The sequence below is a fragment of the Aethina tumida genome, chromosome 7 (assembly GCF_024364675.1).
Source record: "Aethina tumida isolate Nest 87 chromosome 7, icAetTumi1.1, whole genome shotgun sequence".
Classification (NCBI taxonomy): Eukaryota; Metazoa; Arthropoda; class Insecta; order Coleoptera; family Nitidulidae; genus Aethina; species Aethina tumida.
In genome coordinates this window covers 16260946-16282503 of record NC_065441.1, presented here as the reverse complement: position 1 = coordinate 16282503, position 21558 = coordinate 16260946, and the positions used below count along the sequence as shown (strand labels likewise).

General features: G+C 30.4%; 4 protein-coding genes across 5 annotated transcripts in view; 2 read left to right on the top strand and 2 right to left on the bottom strand.

Moving 5' to 3' along the window:
* Nucleotides 1-12896, bottom strand: part of LOC109609428 (lutropin-choriogonadotropic hormone receptor) — a 60401-nt gene extending 47505 nt beyond the window's left edge. For both annotated transcript variants that reach the window (XM_020026088.2, XM_049970133.1), the window contains exon 1: nucleotides 12625-12896. In XM_020026088.2, coding sequence (XP_019881647.2) covers nucleotides 12625-12812 — 188 coding nt within the window. In that variant the 5' untranslated portion in view covers nucleotides 12813-12896. The remainder of the gene's footprint in view (nucleotides 1-12624) is intronic.
* Nucleotides 12897-17012: 4116 nt separating this feature from the next.
* LOC109609394 (KRR1 small subunit processome component homolog) lies at nucleotides 17013-18248 on the top strand. The gene is made up of 2 exons (XM_020026053.2): nucleotides 17013-17868; nucleotides 17925-18248. Exons 1-2 carry the CDS (start codon nucleotides 17092-17094, stop codon nucleotides 18180-18182), a joined length of 1035 nt encoding a protein of 344 aa, XP_019881612.1. The 5' UTR covers nucleotides 17013-17091; the 3' UTR covers nucleotides 18183-18248.
* A 74-nt stretch (nucleotides 18249-18322) lies between these two features.
* Nucleotides 18323-19990, bottom strand: LOC109609393 (protein fuzzy homolog). Its single transcript, XM_020026052.2, has 7 exons — nucleotides 19852-19990; nucleotides 19671-19792; nucleotides 19474-19621; nucleotides 19293-19418; nucleotides 19039-19236; nucleotides 18783-18982; nucleotides 18323-18730 (listed from the first exon to the last, which is right to left on the bottom strand). Exons 1-7 carry the CDS (start codon nucleotides 19927-19929, stop codon nucleotides 18340-18342), a joined length of 1263 nt encoding a protein of 420 aa, XP_019881611.1. The 5' UTR covers nucleotides 19930-19990; the 3' UTR covers nucleotides 18323-18339.
* Nucleotides 19991-21214: 1224 nt separating this feature from the next.
* Nucleotides 21215-21558, top strand: part of LOC109609380 (polypeptide N-acetylgalactosaminyltransferase 2) — a 51061-nt gene continuing 50717 nt past the window's right edge. The window contains exon 1 of the mRNA XM_049969405.1: nucleotides 21215-21484. Within this exon, the coding sequence (XP_049825362.1) occupies nucleotides 21395-21484 (90 nt within the window). The 5' untranslated portion in view covers nucleotides 21215-21394. The remainder of the gene's footprint in view (nucleotides 21485-21558) is intronic.

The following is a 21558-nucleotide window of genomic DNA, read 5'->3' as shown; positions in this document are numbered from 1 at the left end:
AGCGGTGCGGTGACAGGTTCACACCTACATATTGATTAGAGATCAATCATTTAAAATACAAGAACTGCAAGTCTTTACAAAAAAATTCAAAAACTAGTTTGAACGAGTCCTGATAAATTAAATTTATCTTGAGAAATTTGTTAATTATTTCGCTTATTATGTTTTTTTCAGAAAGTTTAATATATTCCGCTTTGTAAGCTGTAAGTTGCAAATTGTTTCGATCCACCAGACTCATTTCATTGTCTTACGATTGTGTTTGTTCAGTTCAGTCGTTGCTATTGCAAATTCACACGATTTGTATTCAAATCAGCTGCCGATTTTATATATATATATATGGTATCGACAAGCTTAATACAAAATATGCAGGGGTATTTAAAGACAGTTTACATACTGAACATGTATGTGATTGTTCCACTGAAACTTATTTGCGAAGGAATTTATTAATTCAATGCCTGAAAAAAAAAAACTGTATGAAAAGTTGTCTTATTTAATTTGAAACGAGAACAGTAAAGTTCATTTTTCTTTCAAAGAGAAAACAAATTAAAACTTTTTAATGTGTTAAGATTTCTTTCAGAGTGTAATAAAAATTAACGTTAATTGCTTTTGTCCTCAATTTGAAAATGATTGATAGTTGTTATCTATAACTATTACATACATTGTTGTTAACATGGTAAAGTATTAGACTGATTAGTAATTTTAACAATCTTTAAAATAACATTAAGTAAAATACATTCACTTTCCAACTTACTTCAGGTATAAATAAAAATAAAACTACAAACAATATCTTTTTGAAATTGGAGGACCCAACACAAACAAACAGTGAAACACTGACGTGCCATGCATTTGAGTGTGTCAGATGAAATCGGCCGTGCAGCAGAGATAATTGTACCGATGGTTATTAAGTGGATATCTAATAATATTCCTGTCGCGCATTTTGCACCGGACAAACGCGAAATGGAGCAAACGTAACAGTGCAAATGAATTTATATCTGATTAAATGTGTTTGCTGAAATCAACTGGAATCCGAGCGGGAACTAATCCGCCGAAATTGTGTTTATTTTCAGTAATTTAAGCGGGATTAGGCACCGGGTTTTGTGATCGGAATGTCTGTTTGGGGGAACAAAGCCGAGGTCGATTATTCTGTTCATTTTTGCAAAAACGCCATAACGGATTTTTCAGTTGAATGAAACTCGGCAGAGGCGGCGATTTATTGGGATTCGGCCACTGTTAAATTTATTATTGCCGAACATATGTTCTACATGGTACCTTTATGTACACGCGCACACCATGAACCAAAATAATTGTAAAAAAATTCGTGTTTATGGTTCCATTCAAACAAGGTGCCCGTTTAAAATGGTTGATTCATGTTAAAAACTGGTGAAACAATGACGAATGATCAATGGAATATCGTTCAAAAATATTCGAACAACGATTAGTCAAACCAATGTGAATTGTTCTCGCCAAACATCCCGAAAAACATATTTTGTCCCGTTCCCACCCCCCAGTTACATCCCGGAATCGAACACCATTAATTACATTACACAAATATTGCCCGGACGTAAAGTCAATACTAATAACAGAAATTCAATGATTCATTCATCATCCCGACGTCCGATGATAGTGAATTATGCTCCCCGCAGAGAAGAACGACTAAAAATCCAACCAGAACAAAAAAAAAAACGCAACCATTAAAAGATGCGATTAAAGTTTGTCGACTCCAGTTTTACTAGCAACAGATGGTTCATTATAGCCAATTTGCCTTGTTTAAATCAATTTCTAAGAAGGATTTTTTACAATGAACACCATTATTAAGTGTATCACTTTGAAATCATCACTTTATGTGTTCAGCGAATTTAATTAAATCCTAAACTCACACGAAATTTCTTTGTTGCTGTAAATTGTTGTTTTTCTTGGAGAAGTTGTGGACGAAATATTAATTCTCCAGAGTACACATGGGTTTAATTAATTTTTCTCTGAGAATTAATTAAAACAGTTCAATGGCCACGTTCTATAAGAAACAGTTTCAGGAATTTCATGATATAAGATATTAAATACAGAAGCAAGATGTTTTATGAGCATGTATTGAAAGGTTGCGACTTTACAACCTAAAATATTAATAACAAAAAAGAGAAATGTTGTTTCAAATTTTTCTGTTATTTTTCAAGAACGTTTTAATTTTGGATGAACTCAACAGAGTATTTCTAGAAATGTTCTCGTTGAGAGAATAAAATATTATTTAAATAAAATAGTTTCAGTTAATTTCCCTTATAGTTTGTTTTATTAGTAAAAATATCAGCTTTACATTTTGGATCAATGTAGCAAGTACTTCGGAGTTGAAACGTGAATATATTCTTCATATTCTCATATACAATGACTTTAATTAATTGTTCTCCTAGTTCTTCTTTTTATTAGTATTTCTAAAATTGTGCAAGTGCAAAATATTCTTCAAGTTACGAGCTTCAATTAATTTTTCTTCTATTTTTATGTATATTTCAGATACATATACTGAATCCAACTTCTGAACTGGATCAATGAGATACTATAAAATTGAAAAATTGAAACAATTTAATAACCTAATTTAATCTTTGGATGAGCTCAATAAAGTATTCCTAGAGTTACTTCCGTTGGAAAGCCAAACTTTTCTTCAAAATACAACAGCTTCAATCAATACTCCTATTTTTAATAGTATTTCAAATATACAGGATTCAACTTCTCAAACAGCTTAACAAAGCATTCTGAAATTGCTTTGTCTAGAGAATTTTTCAGTATGCAATAACTTGTTTTTAGTTTTCATCTACTTAATTTTATTTATTAAAAATATTTCATTTAATTTTTGGACCAGTTCAACAAAGTATTCCTAGAATTATTTTCGTTAGAAAGCCAAAATTTTCTTCAAAATACAACAGCTTTAATTAATTTTTCTTCTATTTTTATCAGTATTTCAAATATACTGGATTCAACTTCTGAACCAGCTTAACAAAATATTCTAAAGCTGCTTCTTTCAAAGAATTTTTCAATGTAAAATAGTCTATATTCATTTTTCTTCTATTTTTCTATAATATTTTTTATTAGAAATTTTAGATTTAATTATTAATTTCTAGACCAATTCAATAAAGTTGATGTTGAAGTTACTTTCGTTAGAAAGCCAAATTTTCTTCAAAATGCAATAGTTACAATCAATTTTTCTTATATTTTTATTACTATTTTAAATATATTGAGTTCAACTTCTGAAGTATCTTAACAAAGTATTCAAAGACTGATTCATTGACAATTTTTTTCAATATAATATAATCTATATTTATTTTTCTTTTATTTATTTTATTTTTTATTAGAGATATTAAATTTAATTTGTAGACCAACTTAACAGTTGGAGAAAATTTTCTTCAACATATATAATAGTCATAATTTTAGAATAACTTTTCATAAGAGAATAACTTTATATATTTTTTTCTATTCCTTAAATAACAAATAAGGTTAGATTAAAGATTGAAAAAAAAACGAGTACTGTTGAAATCAAACTGGTTATTAAATCAGGAAGATTTTACATGTTGTTTCAGATTTACAGATTCAATCAGTTGATCATTAACAAGATCGATAAATAGATACATGTAGAAAAAATAGTTGTGTAACTGTTACATATAGCATTTTTCCAATATGCGCACATTCTTAGATACTCTTTGTGGGCCAAGGTTTTTAAATTTAAACACAGTATAGATTACGAATGGCAATCGCAGTTCGACTCGCACGCTGAATTACAAATGTCTTTCACCGATACCGATACTACACCCACCGTATCTGCAACTTTTCATGTAAATATATTAGGAGATTTCAATCTCCGATCGAAATTATTGCCGTCGAAAACAATATGTATACGATTAGCCGGTCCAGTTTCTAATTAATACCGTACAGGTTTCGAACGGTCATTGCGTTTGTATGTCCCCAATGATTCAAACCTCTATCTTTGGCTCGTTAAAATTATGATACGGGCAAGAACGTAATGCGTTTTGCGTTCGTTCCAGGATTTTTTAACGCCGCAATCTCATCTGTTTGATGGCGGGGTGCATTTTTGCAATGATAAGGCCAAATTGAAAATAATGGCAATAATAATGAAAGCGACGGATTCGTTTTTATGATACATTCCGGCGGTTTTTCTTTACCCCGTTTTTATTGCTGGAAGTTCGTCGGATTGCTCATTTGGATTTTATTGGGGGGTTGGAGTAAACATGTTTTAGACTCCTTTTATCACATGCCCGCGAGCTGTAAAGAAACCGACAATTACTTCTGGTTTAATGCGTGTTTACTTCAATAGTATTGTGAAAAAGTTTAAAGTATCTTTGTAGTACAATTACTGGAAAGTTCATGTTGATTACAGTGTTTAGGAAACAATTACGGAGTAAATGGCACATTATTATTTTATAAGGTCGCATCGTTAACACCGCGAATAACTTTCGACAGTTAAGGCAAAATCGTGCTTTAAAAGCAAAAAGAACGAAAAAAAATGAACAAACACAGCACGTAAACTCCCAAGATCGGCGAGTGCAATTGGCTGAATTGCATTTACAAGCTCTTGGAAGTAATACGGGAAGCTTAACCTCTCCGTAATATGATTTTTTGCTGAGTCGTCTCTAGCGGCGACAAGTTTGGTGCAAAGGTTTCGCACTTAACTGGCGAAAATTTCATTATTTCCATAACCGCGACTAAGAACGACGGGTCGAGCAGACGGTTATAGTTGCGGCGGAGTCTAGACTCATTCCTGTAAAATATCTCATCCGGACCAACTTTCTACTTTCAGCATGCAACTGTGTTTTTGTATGGGGAGTTATTTGAATTTTTATCGTCGATACAAGGAAATGGCGAACCAACTGTCAAGTAGTGAATGCTTTATTAACGTAATATCTTACATGTTGATGGCAGGATATTTTTGAATGGCTCAATATTTGTTACATTTCATTCTGATTGTTTTCCATCCTCCAATTTACATAAATATAGCTCCACGAAACTTGTATTGTATGATCGAATGCACGGCACGTTAATTAATAAAGACCCCTTCGTGCACTCCTGCTGCATTATTCATGCAGAAAAACCCCGAAGGCTGCGCGAACAACGATGTTCTGTTATTGACGTACCGCTGATTTTATTGCAGATTAACCATATTAAACGAGCTGCTGATCGCAATCGGTAAGGACACAATAAGCGCCATGCGACACAACCCGCGATCTTATCTCTTATTGTTTTTAATTAAGGGATTCATTGGCCCATTATTTTTCTAGATTATTGCTTTTTTCAATTTTAATCGGGCAATAAAAATGCTGCCTTGAAAAACTAACGAACCGTAAGTCGGACCTTTTACGATTTCGGCCTCTTTAACTTTTATTCGCCAATAAAAATTTCTCAAATGATACCCTCACTTAAATCTCGTCCAGATTGAGGGCCGGAAACGTTTCAAAAGGGCCACTGTTACACGTGGGACGAATACTTTTCACTGGCACACGATTATTTCGCACGCAAAGTGTCGCTCTGGAACCACCACTTGACCGTATTCATAGGGGGTCGTATTTGATCTTGGTATTTTATAGAAACTTTTCTGGACTTCCACTGTTTTTTAAACATAAATCTAGCTAATTACTTCTCAGAAACGCTTAGGTTTGTTATTGTAGGTAGGTGTAAAATACATGTGGTTTTTTTTTTTCAACGATTTTCACTAATTACTCCGACTTCAAGCGTCTCACTCGTTGATTTATTCGGAGATGATTAATATTGTTTTCAAGACAATTATTAAAGTGTTCTAAGAACTGGTTAAAAATATTATAGAAAGTAATGAATCGTTCGGTTTTCATCTATATAATTAAAACTGTTCATCTGTCATTATAACAAACCGGAAACTGGACCAGATTGACACTAACAAGAAAGGAATTCTATTGAATAACTGAAATTATTTAATTCAATGAAACAAAATTAAATACTCTGTTCCAATAAATTAACACAATAATAATTGATTATTATTAATTAATATTGTTTGAAAACGGGAAAAATAAACATATACACTCTTTGTATATTTATTTAAAAATAGGTTTTTATTAATAATTATTACAAAAAATCTTAAAAATATTGTTTTTCTAAATATTATATAAAAAATAGAAAGGTAATTATTTAGAATCACGGCTTCCCCTATTTCCAGCCAAAAAAAAATCGAAAAATTGACCTATCAACAATTTTTTTTTTCAAATATTGTACTCTATTCGATCGAGTAAAAATGTCGATTTTTACGGTTTTTGCTTGAAATTTTTATAAACATTTTTTTATATACTATATACTTATTTTATTTTCAAAAATAGCATTTTTCTTAAAAATTGATAATTTTTTTTTCAATTGTTTCTGAACTCAAAATTTTTTCATATTTTTTTACTGTTCTATTTTTTGGTTTGATAAATAACTTGTCTTGATCAATTGAAAAAATCCCCATTTTTTTTCAGAAAATATCAAAAAAAGAATATTTTCAAAAAATAATAGAAATGGAGACCTAACCTAACCTAACCATCTTTTATGAATTTTTAAAAATTTTCTAATTTTAATTAAATTTAATAATTTTTTTCTCAGGTTTTTTTTTAAACTATTTTTAAAGCACCCTATTACCCTATTATTAATTTTTAGTAATTTATAAAAAAATTTGATTGAAAAAAAAATTCAAATTTTGAATATTCCACTTTAATTTCTATTTTATCATCAACAGAAATCCGTTGGTGCTTGTTGTTTTTTCTATTTATATCATATATTTTTGGAAAAAATAATTTTTATTATATAAATATTTGAAAATCTTATTATTATTACAGTATTTACAAATTTGAAAAAAACAAAAAGTTTGAATTAAGAAATGAGTTCATAAAAATTTCAAGAAAAAATCAGTACTTCTTAGATTTAAAATTATTTTTTCTCTAAGATTTCATTTCATAATAAATTGAAAAATTACGTTATTGATTTTTTTTTTGTAAATACTTTTTGAAAAAAAAATAGGTGAAGTTAGGTTCAGTTAAGTTATATTAGGTAAAATTTATTTTTATCTAAGAAATTTTAATTTTTTTTAATTGACCAAGACAAATTCTTCATCAAACCTAAAAATGAAACATTTTATCGTTATCAACAATTTCTTTTTTCTGAAAAAGTGCTACTTTTTAAAAAATTTCCAACAAAAACCGCAAAAATTAGCATTTTTTCAAATTTAAAATGAATTTTCTCTAAGAAATCTTAATTTATTTTACTTGATCAAAACATATTCTTTAATACACCAAAGAGTAAAATACTTAAAAAAATATATGAAAAATGTCGTTTTCGGCAAAAATAGGTGAATCTGCAAATCTAAACAATTACCAATAAAAATTTGAACTTAATATGAAGTATGACTACTACTACTACAAATGACAGCTCACATCTTCTGTTCATACTCAAAATTTGGAGTCGCATTTCATTTTGGTCCAAAACTTTCCAAATTTCGAATAGAAGACACCCTACATCCCCTAATTTATTCGAACGGTTAGGATGGTCTTTAAACGTCTCCCAAGAATGTTCCAGATATGTTATATACGAGGGTGTTTCAAAGTTAATACAAACGATATACTTAAATAGAAAAAATTATTAATAAAATTATAAGAGATGCGTTAATTACTTGGAGCAGTGTACGAGTCATTTCCACCTCTTTGATTGCTTGAAAAACTAATTAATTTTTGATAATTCCCCTAGAATAACGTCGTCGATTGATTGAACGAATTGGGCATAAGAAGGTTGTACGTACGATTTGAGTAGGAAGGAAGAGGTTGCCAGTCTGACGTATATTCCAGCCGGTATTTGCATATCAATATTTGCATTACAATTTCTGGTGTGACCTCCTTGCAAGTGCACGGCGAAGAGGTGACGCAACTCTGGCTACTGCACAAATGATAAAGTGCACAAGTCTACGTTATTTTTTACCAATTCCATTTCTGGTCAAAATCTTAAAACCGTTTTACAAACTTAAATACATCAAATAATACATCTTTAAACATATCGGTTTATTGTATTGAAATGTCTTCAGTTCATCATTGAACCACGTCTATAAATAAACTTCTCGCCGATACAAGTTGTAACAGAAAAAATTTACGCATCACGGTCCAAAGTGTGACGCAGCGTATCTCATCAAGAGCGCTCGTTTGTGAGATGCGCCCGGCAAGAGGTCCAGTTAATGAACTCCGCCAAAAATAACGTAATTCGTATTGCTCATTAACGAATTATGGAAATGTTTGGAAATATTTTCAACTCAAGCACAATATTAATTGTAGTCGTCAAAGACAACAGTACATTAATTACTTTTTGTCTGTGATTATAATAATAACATTACTGATTGGAAATAAACATGGAATTTCAGGCGAATTCCTTCGATCATAACTGCAAAGACATTAGAGAGACATTTCCTGAATAACTAATAACACTTTTGAGAATATATTGTAATGTAACTGGTAAGAAATTTCGCGCAACAGGAATGCAGGATTCATGTAGACAGCTTTTATAACTTATTTGAGGAAATTCTCGTTCGAACGATCGAATAAATGTCCGTTGTCTAACCAGCTCGGCCATAGATTATCGCAGGCAATTTTTGGTGCAATAAAAACTGGTCATAGTGCCCATTTAAATATGTTAACTCTGCATAAAATAGTTGGTAACGAGGCATAATACATAAAGGTAAGTAATTCTAAAATAATTGTCCGAATAAATATCCCCAAGAACCATGAATGAAACGTTTTCTATTGCAGACCGGCTAAAAATATTGCTGCAACGCGTTTACTCACTAGTCAGGTCGCGAAAACTAGTTTTACTTATAAGAAGAACGCAGTTGCGTAAAAAATTACTTGAAAGTCGGCATAAAAGTGTATCAAATTTGCAGCACTGCCACCATATGTGTTACAAGTTTATATCAATCCTTGTATTTTTGTTAAGGCAATTAATTTATTCGGAAGTTGCCTTTGCCATGTTCATATCCAATACACAAGACAATAAAAATTAGCATTTGGTTCAAATTTTAATTTTTTCAACAAATATCAAGCAAGTTTGGTTGTTACTTATTATGTTTATTTGTAGTGTGTATAATTGTGTCACAAAATTACAGAGCATTCAATCTAGTAAGGTTTTTTTCCTTCCGAATTTGGCACTCAACCTTGGAGCTAAAGGTAAATGACTTCGGCGTCGTAATGAATTATAAATATGTATTGATATAAAACGTCACACCTATTTGTCGGTGTATTTACTTATACCAATTTCAGTAGTTTGGCGTTGGGCATTGAACATGTGTTTGAGAAATGCCACCGTGAAATGAATTTTTGATTTAATATTTAATTTCAATTCACCACAATAAAACCAGTAACAGAAGGATTCAGCAAAAAGAAATCATTCAAGAGAAAGACGACAAATTATAAATTAAAAAGAAATTCTTCGGCAAAGCTGAAAAATAAGATGTTACAAAAGTTAATGGAGATAACTGTATCGTAATCGCAATCAACTGGGAAAATCGGTGCGTCCCAGAAAATTGCAGAAACCCACAATTTGGGTGATTTGTAATTGAGACGCCGCAAGTCCAAGATTAATGGGTTCGATATTCATTATTCTACCGTGTAATTAAATTAATGTCGGCGAAATTTAAAATTATCGATGCATTTCTTTTTTGAGTCTTGTTGTGAAATTGTTATGGAAAGAGTACAAATTTAATATTTTAGATAATCTGAGGGATTTAATGTGAGGTAATTTGATTTGTTTTAAATAACAATATATTTATTTAATGATAAAAATTAGAAAATATAAAAGTATGTCATACACACAAATAAAATAATTGTAAGGCATTTTATGACATAACTATTTACACCAATATGAATGAACGAGGCGGTTTTTTTCGTTATTAATTTTAGGAAATATTGTTCAGATTAGATATAACACGATAAGATATAGAAATGCACTTCATTTACCTTTTACCTTTTTATTAATATTACTGATAGAATATTTTATTGAACCATTTTTTAATATCCTTTTCACAAAGTCTCCAAAATTGAATAAAAAATTGTGAAATGTAAAGAAATTAGATTTTTAATTCGGAGTGTATTTTTATTATTAATAATATTAAATTAACTTTTCTTTATCAGTCACATTTATTCCTTTGTTCTATTAATTTAAATGTCAATAAAGTTGGTTTGAATTGTCAGGAACACCTACTTAATGTTGTACATTACAATGTCAATGTCGATTTTCACTATAATTTATTTAAAATAATAAACTTTTAAAATTCTAATACATGACGAATGAAAAACAGATGTTAGATTTTACATTGTTTAGTCAGTGTGTAATAACATTTTATAATCCGCCTTAATTTTCAACCAGTGATGGATATTTTTTTATCTAATTTAAATAATTCCGAAACATTAAGACTACTAATCTATATCATTTTAAACGTACCGTTACATTATTTGTTATAATCGAATGGTAATCAAGATTTTGAAGGACAAAAATTACCATTTTACGTCTAGTTAATAATCGAAATAATGATTGTAATTTTTCTTTTGTCAAAATAATTAAAGACTGCAAAAAATTAAATTGTACATTTGTTTACCGTTCCAAGTAAATTTCGTTTCTGGTCCGTTCGTATAATTTGATTAAGCCTGACACAATTTCAGGAAATAATACATATAAACAATGCCTTCAAGGAACAAATATAGAGCCAATTTACATTTATTTATCTTGGAAAAGGAAAACATTTCCTCGAGCCAGTTTTATCGCTATTCATATTTCCCATATCTGTTCATTCTGGAAGTGTCTACATTAACTATTAAGGAACTATTAGATTCAAAAAGGATGCGAGATCAGTTATTTTATTTTTCCTTCGGTCCCATTAAAAATAACTGCCGTCGAGGATAATAAAATATGGAGGCCTGGAGCACATTATGGACCGTTCCGAGGAAATCAAGGTCGGAAAAAAATCGTTGTTTATGCCATCAGGCCATTTTGTTATGTTAACTTGAATATACACTAAGATCTGTCAAGTGCTTTTGTTAATTCGAAAAGAATTTTGTGCTGTGAAAATATGTTTTAGAAAAATCAACACATGTTAATTGAGTGAATTTTAATGATAATGATTTCCAAATTGCTCCAGTTTAGAATTAATGCTCCGCTTTCAACAGGCGCCCAAGAAAATAATCAAACGCTCCAATGTATATATAAACAGTGATACATATATTAAAATCTTGCGAACACCAAACATCCGACTCGAAATTTATATTCTATTTAATTTTTTCACATAATTAGTTTGAAACATAACACATAAACATGAATCTAATTTCCATAATCAACATCTTTCACCATGTGGAAACTGATCAGTTTAAATCAATTATTGTTTAATTGGCGTATAAAATTTAATATAGATTTCAATGTTTACTTGCCAGATGCGGTTGAATTGATTTATAATTTGTGGTGCAATTTGAATAATTTATTTATGTGCTAAAGGTATTCGACTTAATCGTTAATTTGTGTTTTTATGGTGGGAACAACAAATGGCTATAAAAATTATCGTTTATGTTTTATATGTAATCAGTAAAAGAAAATTGAAAATTTTCAAATAAACATATATATTAAAAATAAATAAATAGGTGATAATTACATTAAATTGAAAGATTAACTAATATATTAAATGATTAACCACGGTAAATAAGCAAATATAATTTTACAGTTACATAAACAAATATATATTTAAAAAAATCTAAATAAATATGTTCGATATAAAATCAAATAACCTTTAAATAAATAATACCAGTTTATTTCAGTCATGAATTTTTATAAAATCTCAATAATAAATTGCTTTTATCCCTTTTCTTTTATATATATAATAACAAAATATTATTAATAAACAATAATTATAATTAAAGTAAAATTAATTAAAATACAATTACAAATATTTTTAAAGAATGACAAAACATTATATTTTATTAAAAAACTAAAAAATATAATTTACTTTTACAATTCCTTAATTAAGGCAAATTTTAATTAATTACTTTTTTAAGACACATATCTATTTAAATTCAATATTTATTCTTATTATTTTTTCTTAAATACGTTTAAAATTAATATATTTCAATATTTTTATTTTATTTTTTTTTATTATAATTTTTTGAAAAATTTTATATAATTATTTTTATTTAAATATAAGTCTTTCATAATTATTTGTAATTACTAAAAGGACTAAATTTAATAAGTTAAATATTTTTTTTTTTTATTTGAATTTTTAAATTTTAGTTAATGAATACATTAATTTTATAATAAATAATCTTACTAGATAATTCAAATCTTATATTGTATTTATATATAAGTGAAAAAATTATGCCATTTGTATTGAAAAAATTGGATTTTCATAAAATATTAAATGATTAATATTTTTTATATTTATTTATATTAAAATAAAATTTAACCAGACTTTGTTGGAAGCGCAATCTGAGGAACAGAAGATACCGGTACCCGCATTATTTTCATGATAGATAACGTAAAGAAGAACATGTTCCAAGTTTATCTTGCGATCTTCCTTGAAAAATAGTAAAATTAATAAATAATTCTGGCAAAACTTACAATTTGATGACGGTGTAGGGCAGGTCGTCGGGCACCTTCTTGAAACCGGCGGTCCGACAGTAGAACTCGTGCAGGTCCTGCGTGCACCGGCACCCCTCGGCCCCCATGATCGGACAATGCACCGGCTGGTCCTGCAGGGCACACACCACAACCACCGCCGCCGCCAGCTGCAGGACACGCAGCACCATGCTGGCTGGATGCACTCTCGCACTCTACGCAGCGTCGTCGTCGTCTTGGGCACCGCGCCGCGCTCCACGGACTACTGAACTCGATGTTTTCGCCATCGGTCGTCGGCTGACTGAGAGACACACGGCGGCCCGACCGGTTTCGCAGGAGGCACGCCACCGACCACCACGCGCACCTCCTGCCAACGACTCTTCTCTATCTAGACCTGGGTCTCTTTCGTTCCCATGCGGGAACGCTCTGGACCGATGCATCGCCAATTTCCATTTTCTTGCTGGAACAATATTAATATTACTCATAAATCACAGTTTCTATTTATGCCATCATGCTCAACAATGAATATTTCTGAAATCCTGTTACTGAAAGCTTCTACTTCTATTTTCTAAGTGTGATCACCGCCTTCCATAAACACCAGACCGGTAATTTGGCTCAAGTATCGGACTCAAAATAAAACAATGTCTCATCGTACAATTTTATTTAAGTATTTATATAAAAACCATCATTAAAATATCCGTGTGAATAGATACCGTTAAGATGGCGTGGGAATCTCCGTAAATTTAGCACCCAACACCGATGCATCCAAAATCCGCAGGCATTATCGTCTTGATCCCTTCGAAGATAATTCGGAGAAGTGTACAAAAAAACCGTGTACGTTTTTCGACTTAATTAATCACCGGCTTTCGCAGGTTTGCGCTTTTGTATCTTGTCCCGTCGATCTTTTTGGGCCCGATGCACATGCGAAATTCCATTCGCCGTTGACAACCATCAACGAGGACCGATGTTTTGGACGCTTTCGTGCGGATATCGGCACGGCCCCAAAACGTCACGTATTATTTATTTATTGGCTACTTTTAATAATGAAATATGTCCGGATCAATAAAAATTAATGAAGTCATCCGATCTCGCGGATTTACGCAATTAAGTGTTATCGAATTGAAAATTATCCTACTTGTAATCTGAACTTGAGTTATGGCCATCCTTAAGCCGAAATTTAATGGAATTTTAAAATGTATTTTGGGCAACACACATTTAATTTTACTGTGGTTAGTATTAAAAATCAAAAATTTCGTATATTTTCCATAAAAAATCAATAAATAATTATCAAAAATTCTTTATCATTTATCACATTTATGTTTCACCTGCGTGATATGTCATTCAAACGGTTAAAAACAGCAAATACAGACATTAAGGGAATGAAACGAGGAAATAACAACCCCATGTTGGTTATTAGCAAGCTTTAAATTATTACGTTCGATTTTCCCTACCACATTCTGTTCGGAATTCGGGTACCAATTTTTCATTTCTGATCCGCACCCTTCGTCTAAACAAACGTTCAAAATTCATCTTCATTATTCAATCGACAGTCTTGATTTTGCAAATTGAGACGTAATCAATTTCTAATATAGCAAACGGGATATTTGGAAACGCATTATGTACAGGATGTGAAAAACATTAAAAATTCCCATTAAATTAATTGATTGCCGCCGTTTCTTGTACAAAGCATGCGATCTATGCGTGAAATTATCGGACCGATAAAATGCAGATATGCACATCAGTTTTAATTAAGAAGTTATGCGAAACCGACAGTGTTAGAAATGAAAGGGATAAGGATAAATCACAGGCATTAATCATTTGTTACCTACCCGTTTCTTCGTGATCATAAAAAAAAATACAAACACCATTGAATCAATCAATTTGAAACCGGTAATTTAACAATGTTTTATTGCAAAATAAATTCTTATCTTGATTTGTAAAAATCAATGGAAATGTACGTTATATTTTCCTTCCAATAAAAGTTTATTCAGCAATACTAATAAAAGAAAACGACTATGAATAAACAGAGAATTTAATCAATCGCGCAAAAAAATTGTAGCCCATATTTTTTATAAGCTACATTTATTTTTTTGAATGGGTGCGTCTTACGTCGTTCTTGATAGTAAACAGAAAATAAACTGTTCAATTTCTAGTAAACATTAGAATTAAATAAACAAAGATTTGTTTTATTGATTTGTTAACTGATTCTTGTAATTATAAAAAGGAAAATAAACAAAGATACATTTAAAAATAGGTTTAAAGTCATTTATAAAAAAAGAGTCATTGTTTGAATACAAATAATGAATTTAAACAACTCTAACATTTTTAATTGGTTGTTTTGTCTTAATTGTTATTTTACATCGTTTTGTTTATTTAATTTAATTGTTTTAATTGGATTAAAACGTTTAATAAAACATCGCAGTTTAGTTGGATACAGGAGAGATAACTTGTGAGCATGCTCCCAACATGAAATCTATTTTCTTAGTTACGTTTTCAGTTTTATATTAACACTTATTTTTCGAGGCTTAGTTTAAATTTAATTACTTGTAACATTACTATCTGAAATCATTCCCAAATATTAATATCGTTGTTTAATTAAATTACATATTATTACATGTTACCTATAATGAACATTTCTTGTTGCCTTATTGTCTTTCGAGTGCTTCCACAAGTTGGTCATCATACATTATAAAAATAAGTTCTTCCAAATTCAAAAGAATTAGAGAATATTATTATTTATTTATTTTTCTAATGATTTCACTGTTAGGTAACAAACACAAAAACGTACTAATCATAGTTAAATTAATATTTGGGTAAAGTTGCAGAATCGGTCACTCTAAGGAATATTTGTAGCGCATGCGTCAACTGGATTTGAAATCGTCTGTTTCGGAGATTTTAGACAGCATAGTTGCCAGATTTCATTTTTAACGAAATATGTAGAGAAATGATTTTTAGAAAAATATATATGTAATTTATTATGTTTTTCATGTATGACTTATATTATTTATGTGGTTGAATTCGAAAAGAGATAAAATTCGGCAAATCACTTTATTAATTAGTATATTCATTTTTTATTTACTCTATATTTCTTTGGTAGTTTAACTATCTAATTAAAAGTTCTTTATTAAATAATTAGGTAAATTTACAACATTAATATAAAATTAACAAAAAAGATATATTTATATATTTTATAATAAAAAAAAATTAATTAAAACAAAAAAAACTATTCCACTGGATATTGCTCACTAATACAATTTAAAATGCTCATAAACATATTATGATTTTTAAATTTATTTCTCCATATGAATTCGTGGAGGTACGATGGAAACAGATCTTCCGAGGAACAGTCATGGTCTATGTAACTCGAAAAAAATTGTTCAATACAAATATAGTATAAATTTATTAATAAATTGGAATAAATTAAAAAATAATAAAAATTAAAAACATTTTTAATTAAATACAATACAATTATCTATATAGTAAAATATATTAATTAATTAACGACCCGTATCAATAAATTAAGATTGTACAAAAAAAAATAATAAATGCAGCACACAAATAATCTATAATGTAAGATAACTTAAAATATGACTGCTAACAAATTAAAAATAATCTTACTAAAGGAATAAAAGTATAATATTTTAAAAATGAGAAAGATCTATAAAGTAAAATATATTAAATGAGCATACAAATAAATTAAGAAAGTAATTAGCAGAAGAATAGGAATAATATATTGTTTTTAAAAACGCCATGAGAATATAATCTGTAAAGTATAATATTTTAATAATGAGCAATAATCATCAAATTAGAAGAAATAATATACTTACCAAAAAAATAAAAAGTATAATACATACACAACAACACAACAATAATTCAACCATAAAAAATGATTCGAATATTTTGACCGTTGCAAACCGACAACACTGCACTTCAAAATGTTCAAGAAGCGCGAAATCAGCGCCTTACGACGCATGCGCTATATAATGTTCCTTAGAGTGACCGATTCTGCAACTTTACCAATATTTGTTATATTTTCACACATATTTTAAGTTAATTTGTTGTTATGACAAAAATATACAAATCGAATTATAAAAATTATTTATATAATTACAACCATTAGCATTTATAAATAATTAATTTTATAAAACTCTTTTTTTATAATTTTAATTATGTATATTTAATAAATAACATACCAAATAAATAGAAGCATATTAATAACTTAAACTAAATTATATTATTCCACAGCGCTACATCCATCGAATGGTTACCTAACCTAACCTCAAAAATTAAAGTTACCTGTAAAATAAGCAATGTTTGTAATAACTTAATCGAGCCGAAAGATGGCGCTAAGCTTTTAGTAACACTTTCTTCCGCAACATGTTTAATTTAACCTACAATTTAATTTAGTATATGTTGTCGATCTGACATGTGCTTTTAATAATCACTAAACTCCTTGAATTAATTTAAACAATGGGTGGATCGAGCGACGATGAATCACAAACAAACACAGGACCAGTCGACAATGCCTGGGAATTAAAAGTGCCAGAATTTAAACCGGAACACAACCCGCATGGACTGATTGAAGAAAGCAGTTTCGCTACACTGTTTCCGCAATACAGAGAGCAATATTTGCGACAGGTTTGGCCGCTTGTACAAAAAGCTTTGGACGAACATCATGTTAAGGCGGAATTGGATGTTGTAGAGGGAAGTATGACTGTGAAAACTACGAGAAAAACATGGGATCCATACATCATCATAAAGGCCAGGGATATGATTAAATTGTTGTCTAGAAGTGTACCTTTTGAACAGGCAAAACGCGTATTAAATGATGATGTGGGTTGTGATATTATCAAAATAGGCAAATTAACTAGAAATAAAGAAAAGTTTGTTAAGAGGAGACAGAGAATTATAGGGCCAAATGGGTGCACTTTAAAATCAATAGAACTGCTAACAAATTGTTATGTTTTGGTACAAGGACAAACAGTTTCTGCTTTGGGACCATATAGGGGATTACAGCAAGTAAGGAAAATTGTAGAGGATACAATGAAGAATATCCACCCTATTTATAATATTAAAGCACTTATGATTAAAAGGGAACTGGCTAAAGACCCCAAATTGAAAAATGAAAATTGGGAAAGATTCTTGCCCAAGTTCATTAACAAGAACATTAGCAAGAGGAAACAACCCAAAAAGAAGAAGGATAAAAAAGACTACACACCGTTCCCACCTCAGCAAACTGAGAGTAAAGTATGTAATCTTGAATATTTTAAAAGCTACAGAATTTACTAATTATCCATTTTTAGGTTGATAAAGAATTGGCAACAGGTGACTATTTCCTTAATAAAGAACAAAAGAGGGTTAAGAAACAGAAGGAAAAAGATGACAAACATGCTGAGGCAGCCAAGAGAAGGGAGGAAAAGAGAAATCAAGCATTTATTCCGCCAGAGGAGCCCACCACTTCTAAATCTACTAAAAATAATGATACTAAAGTGGATATTGCTGCTCTGAAGGATAAAATTATGAAAGCTAGAAAAGGTGCTAAAGTCTTTAATAAGAAATAAAAATTGTAATTTATTGTTGTAATAAAATGTTTTATTATAAATATAAATGAGATAATAAAAATTTAATGTATTGTTCATAAAAACATTTCATAATAATACATGATTACATTCATGTATTAGAAAGGACGGAATTAATATTTTAATAATCAATTTGTTTCTACCAACAAATCTGTTTATCAGAAATGAAACACTTAAGAGTTTTTTCAGTGATCATTCTCATAGCCGGATTTGGTACTGACGAATTATATAGTACGCATAAAATGTTATCGTTCAGTTTCATGGCGTGACATTTATGATATTCAGAACACCAGTAAGTTTCGATACCAACATTCACTTCGGCGTTGTTCTCTTTGTCCTTCTGAGTTACTTGGTCGTCAATTCCATTTTCAATTTCAAAATCCTGAGTTGTTAGAAAACTCATAACAGCTTGATAGAGGAACGTTCTCAGGATGTCCAATCTGTGCGAACTACTCGATTTTTTTGATGTTGTTTGTTGAGGGTTTTTCGACATCATATATTTGCCGTGGGATGTGTTTAAGAGAAGTAACCTGAAAACAATTTATTACAACAATATCTAATATTTTTTTGATTGGTAAATACCCTAAAATGCTATTGTCAACTTGGCAAGAACTGGGGAAATTCCTAGGATGACACTGAACCGCTGAAGTTAAAATATCCGCAGAACTTTTGAAACATTGTGTCGCAGAATGTTCGATGTCCTTTAAAATCGGCGTTGGGCCGCACAAACAGCACAACTGAACATCTGATATTAGTTTAAGAGCTATGAATCTGAAGGCAACCTGTATAAGAAGCAATTTAATGAACAAAATATTAATATAAAAAAGAAAAAACATACTGTGGGGCTTTTGTATGGCAGAAATACTGGAATATCTTTAGAGATGTTTGAATTGTCAGTAATTGCTAAGGCAGCCAGTAACTTAATTTCATCTGGGTGTAAAGTCCACCAACTTTCAGTGGCTGCTGCAATTTTGCCATGGATTAAAATACTGCTAAACATTGAGTCAACACATTCTGTAAATGAGTCCAAGACAATCTACAATATAACAATTACACTCAAACTATCAGAAAATAATTTATTAATAAAATTACTTGAATGAGATGATTTTCTGGGCACAAAATCACTTCAGCAAGTCCCACTAAATCTGAGGAATGTTTATTTGTAGAATCACTGCAATCTAAAGAATCTAACAGTCTGTCTATTACTGGGTACACCACCTTAAATATAATGATTTAATAATTTATAAAGTATATTTTTCTTGTAAGATATTACTCTGAGTTCTCTTTTCAATCTTTCAATGTTTCTCTGATTTTTTATTTCATCCAAACCAACAATTAGTACAACTGAATTAAAAACTGAATCCAGAAGTTTTGTGAGTATTTCAACTGAGCAACCACTCGCTATTCCAATTAAAATGACACTAAAAACGACAATTTGCAACCAAATATTAAAAAATATTTTGGTATTACCTTTCATGAAACTCCTTCCAAGCAACAGAATAATCCTCAGTCAATGTGTTCAATATTTCCAAATTCATGGGTTTCCCAAACATATGAACACCATTTAATGAACCTATTGTGGAAAAGGGAAGCTAAAATAATAATAATAGTAAATAAACAATTTTGTAAACATAACCTAAAATTTACTAACACTTTCAGTATTGCCTTTTTTACGCGAAAATATTGGAAGTCCGCTTCCAGACGAAACACATACAATGTGAGCGGACATACTTTAATTGAAAAGTAAAATTTTCATTAAAATTAATAAATTGTATAAGATTTAATGTTCGTTGTTGTAAATAATACATTATTCGGCCGCAAGTTGTCACTGTAAGTTTAAAACTTTTTAAAGTAATCACAGACTGGAATTTAATTTTTAAGATTTATTACTATTTCAAACATCTTTAATAATATATTGTAGTTTATTTGTCACTTGTAGTAACATAAAATTAAATACATTGATCAAATAAAAATAGTTAAAATACAATTAGTTCAATGGCTTTCAAATAGATGTCGTCAGAGCGTGTGAACATAAAAAACACAAAGTTGCGTCGATTTAATTTCCACACAATCAATATGTCGTAAATTATGCGATTCAGAATTATGCAAAGAGCACAACGTAATTGAGCTAGTTTATTAGCGGCTTCCGTAGGATATGCAATTCAAATTAACCGTTGCGCTTTTGATTATTTCATGTTTCAGTTATGTCCGTTGCCAAATTTCCGTCATGCTATAATTTTCAGGAGCGAAAAGGGACAAATAAATCTTTAGTAAATCTGTTTCGACATTTTCACCACCTTCAGAATTTGTAAATTTTCTCCTTGGGTTTTAATTGTACGTTGTAAATTTGTTTAGCCAATTCGTTAATTGCAAATACCGTGATTAACACGCAACGAATAGATTTACAATTATTCCATGGGATTTTCATAATGTCACTTAGATAAATTGTCGTTAATGTTAATGTAATTCTAGACGTGTTTTACAAAATGCATACAAATATACTATTAAGAAAGAGTTTTTTATTGTTTAATTTTTCTCATTAGTATGCTGTAAATTTGAAAAGAATATGTAACCATATTATTATAAAATAAATAAATATATCATTTTATAGATAAATAAAAATGTGAAGTATTAGAATATTAAAGTAGAAGGAAATAAATTTAGGTATGACAAAAAATAAATAAATAAAACGATGTATTTAAACATATATTAAATAATAGAATATTAAAAAAAAGCTAAACAATAAACATATTTTGGAGATTTTTTTTTATTTTTCTATTTTATTATAGAGAAAACCATGTTATGACATAATTATTAACAATAAAATATTTAAAATTTTGCTTTGCAAGTCAGCAGATTAATAAGAAACAAAGTTATTTCCCAGCTGACGGGAGGACTAGGAGAAGGCGACAACCTCCGAAACACGGCGGAGCGACCGTTTCGCGACGTCGATACGACGGCGATCTCCTGTCTCGTTTCTTCGCCGCGGTGAAAGGAGGACGGTGGTCGTCTGAGCCGCGTCGCTTTCAGCCATCGCGTTTCAGTTACGCGTTGTTTACGGGCGCCGACGGTGGGCTCGCGCACGCAGCAGCCCCAACTCCACATTGATGACTGTGACTGTGACTGCCGGCGCACATTACTGAAACTGTTTTTCTGTTCGTAACTGGCGTCCGGACCGTACGGCGTGGCCCACGATGAGGAGGAACGTCAAGGTTTTGTTGCTGTTCTCGGCGTCGTGGATGTTTGTTATTGTTTACTATCTGCAAACGACCGCCGATTCTAAGGTTTGTTTTGTTTACGTTGTAATTAGGGGTTACTGTGTACGCGGGTGGTTTTACACGCGAGGGTCGGAGTTGCG